The sequence below is a fragment of the Manacus candei genome, unplaced genomic scaffold (assembly GCF_025592945.1).
Source record: "Manacus candei isolate 608988 ecotype Guabito, Panama unplaced genomic scaffold, ASM2559294v1 h1tg000057l, whole genome shotgun sequence".
In the NCBI taxonomy this organism is placed as follows: Eukaryota; Metazoa; Chordata; class Aves; order Passeriformes; family Pipridae; genus Manacus; species Manacus candei.
Genome location: NW_026138105.1, coordinates 1141393 through 1151282, shown reverse-complemented (window position 1 = coordinate 1151282; position 9890 = coordinate 1141393). Strand labels below are relative to the sequence as shown.

At 50.9% G+C, this 9890-nt stretch overlaps 1 protein-coding gene across 1 annotated transcript; it reads right to left on the bottom strand.

The window, feature by feature from the left end:
* Nucleotides 1–1241: 1241 nt before the first annotated feature.
* RAB5IF (RAB5 interacting factor) lies at nucleotides 1242–7610 on the bottom strand. The gene is made up of 4 exons (XM_051803286.1): nucleotides 7378–7610; nucleotides 5895–5998; nucleotides 3623–3752; nucleotides 1242–2985 (listed from the first exon to the last, which is right to left on the bottom strand). The coding sequence occupies exons 1-4, from the start codon at nucleotides 7504–7506 to the stop codon at nucleotides 2944–2946; spliced, it is 405 nt and encodes a 134-aa protein (XP_051659246.1). The 5' UTR covers nucleotides 7507–7610; the 3' UTR covers nucleotides 1242–2943.
* Between the last annotated feature and the right edge of the window lie 2280 nt (nucleotides 7611–9890).

Here is a 9890-nt window from a genome sequence, read left to right as displayed (position 1 = left end):
CTGCAGAGGTGCTAACACCCCATGGAGGAACAAGGGCTCCTCAGTGGTGTGCTGCCACCCCAACAGGCACCGCTCGCTCTAAGGACATCCCAAGGACTGCTGAAGGCAAGTGACAGCAGCAGCATTCCCTTGCTGGGCCAACCCCCTTGTAACCGGTTTTGGTCGTGCTGGTTTGCATGTTTAGCTGGACTCTGACAGCTGGTGTTGGCAAGAGATACCCAGTGGCACAGCCACCCCCCCCAACACCCCTTTGCACCCACACTGGTTTCCTCCTTTTAACACTGAAAGTAACCTCCATTAGTTTTAACAGATGGTACTCTTGAAGCCCAGAAGACACCAACAGAAACTTCTCTTCCAGTTCCACACCAGAATACACTTGCTGCTCATGTCCCAGGGACTGGCTGCTCTTTGGTGAAAGTCAAAGCGATGTTCCTGCATGTCTGCAGCTAGCAGGGAGCTTCACCGAGCCTGTGGGCAGTGCAGCCTCTTCTCTGCACCCTCTTGTCAGCTCCATAAGGATACAGCTCCTGGTGGAACTGTGTCGCGACAGCTGTGGCTTCCATAGCTCAGCTCTCCAGCACAGGAAGGACATATTTGTCCCCAGGTTGCTGCTCCATGCAAAGACCCCCCACCAGCCATTGGTTCACTCTCCTTCCCATCAAGGAGAAGAGAGGGCAGAGCAACCTCATTGTGCCAGTCCAGAAGTGCTGAGGGCAGAGGTGCTGCCCAAGCCCTGCTCTTCCATGGCAGTCCTACTCCAGTCCTCCTGAGCTCGAGTTCTGCCTCGGCTTGCAGCCACTAGAACTGCAAAGAAGTGCAAAGCACAAGAAACTCAGCTGGTGGGAGCACAGGCAAGCAAGGAACAGAGCAAAGGGGCAGATAAGCAGCTCTGCACGTTACAGCAGTGCTCAGAGTCCTGCTCCAGACCAGCCTGGAGCACTCTGGAATGCAGCAGTGGCTCTGCCACGACTGTGTGTCACGTGGCAGGGACACCTGCTGAAGGAGCAGAACAGTTTAAACAGGCAACACTTGGCTGAACCTGCTTAATTGAAGGATGGATCTAAGCATTATCTACTACTGTCACTACGAATGCTTCTGGCCTCTCCTGAAAGTGCAGGACTTGAGCCTGCAGCACAAGAGATTTGAGAATCCCCAAAATTTTTACCAAAAAATTAAACTCTGAAAGAAATTCCACGCTCCCACCATTTTATGAAACATCAAAGACCAGACGATACAGAAGCTGCACAGTGGGTTATTCAGGCAACATTTATTAGAGCATTTCAAGTATACAATGGTTTTACTGATGGCTGTGAGCAGCTAAGATGCAGATGCCAGCAGGAAAGGGTGACCTAGAACTAGCAGGCTGTGCAATTCTTGTGGAAAGTTAATGGTTTCAGCTGATAGAAAAGGAAAAGAAAGTAGCAGACTAAAAGTTTGAGCAAGTTTGGGGATGGAGAGGAGAAAATATAGAAGTTATTATTTGATATCATTTACTTAAATTGGCCACTCACATATAGCAGAAGCTCTCTGCTATTGCACTCTTCCCTTGGCATCCCAAGGACCTAAAATAGCCAGGGGTGTTTTTTCCACCAAGAACAGACAGCATTTTCCCTGGTAAGAATGAAGGCCAGCACTGGTGGGCAACTCCAGAGCCCTGGCTCAGCACTTGGAGATTGAAATCCCTGGCTTTGCACACTCTCAGGTGAGAGCCAGGCTGTGGCACTTCCACCAGTGAGGAGGCAAAGCAGACTTGCAGCAAGAGCACACTAAACTATCAACCCCTTACTATAAGGCAGCTTTAGGTCAGGACTCTTTTTGGGTGCCTGAGCTGTTTAGAAAAGCAAGGACCATATGGCAACAAGACTACAAGGTCCTCTGACAAAAACAAGGACTGTGCGTATTTCCCAAGAACTATTTCTGAAAGACTCTTCCTTAAAAATATCTTAATGCAGAGATTCCCCTTTGATGCACAAAAAGGGCACAACTAGGGAGGGACTGAGCTATGAAGTGACCAAGCACCTCACAAATCAGAAGCTGTGTACTCTGCCAGACTTGCAAGTCTGCATTTAAGATAATAGCTGCCTCAATTGTGTCTTAGTCTCCTGCATTTATTAACAAGGAGCAGTCAAATTCAAGAGCTTAAAACCAAATAAATTTAAATGCTAACATTTAACAAGGTATCTCCAGAATGACTGTCCTTTGAGACTATGAAGCTCTGAGGTATGTGATAGCAACTTGGTAGTCAGGCTGGCAGAGTGCAGTGGAGCTTCCGAGCTTCTTGAATACATCTTGGTTAACCAAATGAATCAATTCTTCCTAGCAAAATTGCTTAAAAATTTCTCTTCAGCAAAAAGCATTTAAAAATTCTGATCGACAGCTGATTTGCAAGTAAAATAAAAAAATATTAGAAATGGTTAACAACATAGTCTGTTTAATCAAATCTGATCTGATTACTACAAAAACATGCCAAGGGCAGCCACCAGCTCATGTCCTGGGTGCTGCCATGCCCTCTGCCCATGTACCTACAACTGCTTTTGAAACACTGTTTGTCTAAAGGACAACCATGGAAGACAAGTCAGGATTTAATGACAGATTTCAAACAGATGGGCATACATACATTAAATTAACAGATTCAACCTTCAGCACACAGCAGTTTGTAGAGTTACTGGCTAGAGTCACAGAAAGTTACACATGTGAACAGTCTTGAACCACTTCCAAAAATTCCAATGGCTTTTTAATAGTTCCAATAATTCATGGGTATATAAAACAGACAGGCTTCTCCAGCAGAAGAGTTGGGGCTCCTCCAGGCTAATCAGACCTCTGGTATGGAAGGGAACTGGTTTGACTTCCCCACCTTCCCACCAGTCCACTAAAGACTAGGACTTATTAAAACCTTCTTGATTTACTGACTACTGATTTAACAGGCAAATGCTGCAGACTGTGTCAATCATAGTGGATGGCAGTATAGAAGATTATCCAAACAACCTGTGGGGAGGAAAGGAAGTGAAGTTTATCTGGACACCTCTGGAGGGGGTTCAGACAGCAAACAAGCCTCAGGCTTTGCTCTCAATAGAGGACTGAGGACTGAATTCCAGCTTTGAGATGGTCTTGGGGAGATTTCAGGATCACCACATGGCACAAATGGTGGCATCCAACTTGCTTGACCTCTGGAATGCCCAGCTTCTCCACATTAAACTCCCACCACAGCCCCTCTGGTGACTTAGAACACCACCTAACCAAGTGCTGTGATTAGAGACTTGAGTGAGGGGAGTAAGGAAAACAAAGACATTCAAAACACCAGCTTAACTAGCTCTATATGGAACTCCACCAGGATATCTGGGACAGAGGATGGGAAAACATAAAAGTTAAGTGGTAGATGTAAAAGTACAGCTGCCTGTTCCTACATCCTTTCTTACAGAGAAATCCCAGGCACTGGCACTGTATTTTATAGCCAGTAGCCATCGGATTTTGTGATTTTCTTTCCCAAATCAATGTCACTTATTTGATAATGTTAACACATCTCTTCTCTCACCACCTCACCTGCCCTCCTTCCAGATCTCTTCCCTCAGAAAGTGCACAAACACAATTCACTAATCAACTTGAGGAAAGCAAGAGGCATTACCAGAAACAGTGCAAAAGATGTCATGAATCCTTCCTTCGTTAGCTCCCACGTCCCGCCATACTCCTCCTCATCTATCTGCTGGAAGCTACTGAAGTAGAGGTACAGAACACCAGCATTGATCAGGCAGAATCTGGAGGAAAGAGGTTAGGAACTGTCACTCCAGTGATATAGGCTGCAGATATCCCACATACCATACAGTGAAATATCTTTCATCCACAGGGGAAGCAAAGAGGAACTCTTCCTGCAACATTTCCCAGGCAGCTCTATCACCTCCTTGAAAAGCCCCTCCAGGTCAGCTTGCCATAGTATGCCAGGGTGGGATGAAGTTCACCTCACAAGGCACAACCTACTCCTAGCAGGGCTCAACAGGCAGAAGTCAAAAGCTGGAAGTATCCTCCAATCCACAAACCTGCACATTTTCCTGTCCTGGAGATCCACAGTCCTGCTCCCACAGAGAATTCAATCTCCTTGTGTGTGCTGCTTGATTCTGAGGCTGCTGAGAGGGAAGACTGTTGCTTCCATGCTCAGGGTAACATCCCTGTGAACACCAAATGTGATGGCTTGGAGACGAGAGCCAGGAAGACTCAACAGTGCCCTGAGCCCCAGCACTGGGGCCCAACCTGAGCCAGCTCTCAGTGCTCTCCAGTCTGTGCTGACAGTTGGGCTGCAGCAGAGAGAACAAACATGTTCCTGTTTGTCCTTAGATTTGCTTGGCTTTACACCACTCCAGCTTAGGGCTGGGGCAGCCTGGAAAGGGACAGGATGGTGTCCTGAAAGGAAGGCTGTATGGGAAGCGTGGTATGAGAACACACACACAGTCAGTCACCAGCTGAGAGCAGCTCTGTGACTGCAACAGCACAGAGAAACCACACACATGCTTCCAGAAGCTTTTAGTTTTCCATACTACACCGAATCACTCTTATTAACATTAAGCACAGGAATTCTTCTCCTGGGCAACTAGCAATAGGACAAGAGGATACAGTCTTAAGCTGTGCCAGGGGAGGCTTAGGTTGGACATTAGGAAGAGATTCTACACAGACAGAGTAATTGGACATTGGAATGGGCTGCCCAGGGAGGTGGTGGAGTCACGGTCCCTGGAGGTGTTTAAGAAGAGACTGGATGTGGCATTCAGTGTGCTGGTCTAGTTGACAAGGTGGTGTTGGGTCATAGGTTGGACTCTATGATCTCAGAGGTCTTTTCCAACCTAGTTGATTCTGTGAATTGGCTTAGGTGCCTGAAGGTGCTTTGTGAATTAATGGATGACTATGTAAGGACATGCTCACCTACCCCACACCTGTTTCTGGGGGCACTTCAGATTCATTTCTTTGATGTAACTATTGAGTTCCTGCTGGAGCATCGACCCTTCGCTTCCTTGGCACAGCCAGGACACTCGGGAGGAGGGACAAGATGACAAGTGAATTTTGCCTAAGAAAAGCTGTGAGTCAAGCTCCAGCTTGACTGTGAGACCTTGGCCAGGCAGAGATACTTGAAAATGGAGACAGCTCAGAGCAGACCCAGCACCTTCCCAGAGCCCATGTCCAGAGCGCAGGGCTGCATTCCCATCTCTGCTGTCCCTCAGAGGCTTTCAGGCACATGTCCACGCCAAACAGATTTTCAGTTCATAACTCACTGCAGCCTTCAGACACCCGTGGGGAGGTGACCTGGCTCCCACATCCTGTGGGGATCCGACGCACATGCCCCCTTCCAGGCACTGCCTTCCTCCACACCACAGCTGGAAGAGCTGCATTGGGAAGCGCTGCCCGAGCACTGCCAGTGCCGCTCTGCCTGCCTGGGACCTGCGGCCTCTGGGGCTTTGAAGAAACCTTTCCTTCTTCACAAAGAAGCTGCCCCTCTTATCTGCTGACAGAGCCTCTTCTCCGAGCAGGGCTCCTGCCTCAAAGACAAGGACTACCACACCTCTACAGACATTCCTTCTTGGGAGATCACACCAGGCACCACACAGCCCCTGTTCACACATGCAGGACACACATCCCAAGTCAACTAAAATTCCTGTTCCCTTCTTCTGCCCCCACCCCCCTTAACAAAATAAATAATAAATTAAAAAAGCATAAATCAGGCTGAGGAGAAGAAGGCTGATGGACATGCTATGATTTGGATGAATTTCATGGCAACGAACAGCCTGGAATGCAATGCTGGCTGTCAGACATAGCAGGCAGAGCCAGCCCACTGCTCACAGCACAGCCTCGAACAGGCTCTGAGTCCAGTCCAAACGTGGGAAAGTACATGAGACAGAAAAGGAAATAAACCTTACACTGCTATTCCCACGAAGCCCTTCAGTGGAACTACTCCCCAGATGATTCCCAAAATAACTGCAATGATCTGCCGGAACCAGTAGATTACATCTAAAAACTCGTCCTGAGGAGATAAAGCACAAGAAAGATTTTGGCATATATTATGTTTCCTTTTTTAAAAGCATCATACAATTGACAGGTAAAAACTGAACACACTGAACACTTAGTTCTCCATTAAGAGTATAAGATATTGCATTAGAACAGATAAAAACCACTTAGGGCATTCTGCATCCTGGGCTTCTCTGCTTCCAAATTAAATACACAGCTTTGTCCTCTGATGGATGAACTGCAGAGGTGAGCAAGTACCGAGCCTCCTTGTTTACTAAAGATTCAATAAAAGTTCACTGGAATAAAAGTTTAAAGAGTTGTTTGTGCTTTAAGACTGTTACAGCAACTCTCCAGCCAGGCCCTCCTGTGCTCATGAGCTCCCAGAACCCAGAGCAGCGCCCCCAGCCCAGCTGTACCTCACTCCTGTGCCTCCCAAGCAGCAGGGACGTGCTTACTGCTGTTTGTCCAAGGGACCACACCGCTGCACTACTGCAGCTGGACAGTGCTGGCTCACACTTTAAATAAGATTTACTTAAGCTCACATATCTTTTCCCAGCCTCCCCAAAGCTGGGATTGTTCCACCATACCCCAAACACCAACAGCCTTTGTGATGTTACTGTAGGATGTGCCAGTTGTTTGGTTCCATGTGGAAGACTTGAATCCATGTCAAGTAAAGACATTTCCCTTGGTCACTACACTGGTCAGTCAGTTCAGCCTTCAGTTCACATCCTACTGCACCAAAACGTGGGCACAGCTGTCACTGGCCCCTGCTGACTCTGAAATTCCAGCCCCATCAATCATAGCGGAGGGGCAGGGACAGACGAGCCCTACCAGTTCTGGGAGTAACAGGTTAAGGCAAAAGTGACAGAATCTATTCCCCAAGGAAATGCCGCGCAGATCGTGCACTTTCCCCACGCCGAAAGGCAAAGCCAAAGGCAGGGAGCAGAGATCCTGGAACACACATGGTGTGCCCGGGCCGTGCCAGGGATATGGCAGGGGCCGGGACACGGCAGGAGCTCAGGGCAGCTCGTGGCCGTGCTGCTGGGAGGCAGCAGCAGGGAGAAGCACCGAGCAGGAGCACGGCAGCACATGGGAGACACGCACAGGAAAACCGAAAGTGGATTCAGTTTCTAGTTTTCCTTTAGTTACACGAATTAAATTTTTATTTAATCCAGGAAGAGTTTAACCCACAAGCCAAATGTAACTGAGGTATCCTAACAGTAATGCAGGTTGTGCTCCCTCGGCTCCCCGCCCGTTGGCGCTGCGGGCACCGGCCCGGCAGGGGCTTTACCCGACCTCAAGAGATGGCGGCTCCTCCGACCCCCCCGCGAGACGGAGCCGCCCCAGGCCCCCCCCGAGCCCGCACCTCACGGCCCCCCGACCCCCAGGGCCCACCTTGTCGTGCCAGGCGGAGTCGCTGCGCAGCGCTTTGCCCCACACGGAGCCGCGCCCGGCCGCGCCGCCGTTGGCCACCGCGTGGTGCTGCGGGTGCGGCGGCTCGTCCCGGCGCCGCCCGCCGCTCATCCCGCTCAGCCGGAACCGCCCGGACCCTCCTCGGGACCCGCCCGGACCCTCCGGACCCTCGGCCCGGAACCAACCCCGGCCCCGCCCGCGCTCCGCCAATGGCGCCGCCGCCCTACGGCGGCCGAGAGGGGCCAGGGCGGGACGGGCGGGGCCAGCGCCCGGCTCCTCCTTCGGGAACAGGGAATGGGGAAGGGAAAGGGGGGCGAGGAAGGGGCAGGGGAAGGTTCAGCCTGGAAGGGTCGCTGTTCGGCGGAAAGGCGAGACAGCAGCCCCCGTGTTGTCCCCACATGTTGGGGGGGAGAGGGACCTTGGGACCCCCGAAGCACTTGCTGAGCCTGCGAACGGGGCCGCGTGGGGATCCCGGGATCTCGGACAATCCCACGGGATCCCGGACAGTCCCACGGGATCCCGGACAGCTTCGCCTGCGGCACATTGTCACCATGCGACGCCGTCGGCTCACGGCTCACAGCCAGGCTTTGGAGACGCCCCAGCTCCTCCCTGGGGACGGGCTGGAGGGTGGGGAGCAGGGCAGCTTTTGGGACACACACGGTTGTGCCGCTCATTAGCTGGTGATCTGAGCAGACCTTACAGCAGCCGAACATACGGCGGCTGTGGATCAAAAAATGACATGTGGAGTTCTAAAGATTTGACTAATTTTTATATTCTTGCCTTCCAAGAGCAGTGGTGCTCAAGCCACTCGCACTCATCATGGAAAAACATATTGAGAATTATTTCTGCATGGTGTGGGCTGGATATTTGGTTGGGATTGACTCTCTGTTATCCTCTTCAGGGTGTGATTATGTGGGCATAATAATCTACTTCCCAATTACCATTAAATAAAAATCTGTGCTATTGACTTTGACATATGGTCTGATTTGCACCTTAATTTGGGCAGAGGCATCTTTCTAATAATTTTCAAGAATCTGATCATAACATGCCTTGCTGCTGATTCCAACAGGACCTTTTGGGGCAGACTGACCCTCCCTGGGCCCTGTGGGGTTGGCAGAGGGAGCAGGCAGACAAGTCCTTCTCCCAGGCCTCAGATCACTTCTAGCCAAGGCCATGTAATTTAAATACAGATTATGCAAGATACTTATGGACTTCAAAAGTATCTTGCCCTGCTCCAGCCATCAGGCCTCTGATCACATGTCCAGCCCTTTGGGCATTTGCCTCATGCCAGAGGCTGGTTCAAGCCAAGGGACCCACATGGCATTGGCAAGAAGGGACGTGTGTGTGTAGGGGTGTCATCGCTTTATCTCTGGCAGATCCTGTGCCTCTGACCCCACACCATGGCAGGGCCAGGTCACACGTGTCCTGGTTCCAGCCTTGCTCCTGGGACACTCCTCGGGTGCCTGGGCCGTAGCAGCCCCAGGTACTCTGCACCCTCTGCTCTGTAATGGATGCACCCGAGGGCAGGGGGAGGTGACAGCTGCAGCTGCAGCTCTTCCAGGCCTCAGGCTGTGTCCTAAGCAGGTGAGGAGTGCCACTGTCCCCAGCTCTGTGCTCCTCCCCCAGACCACTTCACAGGGATAGAAATATTTGCACAATAATGAAATACCTGAATCAGGGAACTGATTTAAAATTCACATGCTAAACAAAATGTCTTGTTTTACTCTATTTCCATTGCCTGATACAACTGGCCAGAGAAAAGCAAATTAAATTTGGGCTTGAAAGGGCCAGAAGGAGGCAGGAGAGGTGCCAGAGTGTGTCCTGAGGGTACAAGCAGCCCCCAGTAAGGGATGGGTGTTGGCAGACACTTGGAAATGGGGGAGAAGGATGACATGGAGAGCCCTGGGCACAGGCAGGGGAAGGTAGGAAGAGCTGGATAGGGCTCGAGGGACAGCATGAGGTGGCCCAGCAGCAGCGCCTTGTGTGCACACAGCTGCAGAGGCTGCAAAGCCTTCAAGGAGTTGACATGTCCATGCTGCCCTTCTCCAGCAGCTCCCCTCTGCAGAGACCCAGCCTGACACTTGCTCAGTAGTGAGGAATTGGGGCTCAGTGAGGGACGGTGGCCACCCTGAAGTGGCTGGAGGATGGCTCCTAGGACCACCTGGACCAAACTGAGACCAGGATTCTTCTCCAGCACAGAAAACCCGGGGACCAGCCACAGGGTGGCAGCTCGGGCTGGCTGACTCCCGGTTCTTTTTCTTTCTTTCTTTTTTGTTTCTTTCCTTAAATTTTTAATAAAAAGATAAACCTTTCTGGAGACCCCCTGTGCAGCTCACGGGTATGACAAAGGTTCTGTGCTCTCCCTGGCTCGCCTCTGCCCTGGCACTGCACTTGGCAGCATTTCCAGCCCCATTCCTGCATTTGGCCAGCTCCTGATCCCACTGCTTGTCCTTTGAGGGGACTGCAGGCACATGCCTGCAGGACTGTGATGAGGC

Excerpts from the sequence above, each read along its gene's own strand:
- RAB5IF (XM_051803286.1), bottom strand. The coding sequence starts at position 7,506 with ATGAGCGGCGGGCGGCGCCGGGACGAGCCGCCGCACCCGCAGCACCAC. Across the intron at positions 5,999-7,377 it reads ACTCCGCCTGGCACGACAAG|GACGAGTTTTTAGATGTAAT; the intron begins GTGGGCCCTGGG and ends TTATCTCCTCAG. Across the intron at positions 2,986-3,622 it reads CATCTTTTGCACTGTTTCTG|GTTGTTTGGATAATCTTCTA; the intron begins GTAATGCCTCTT and ends TCCTCCCCACAG.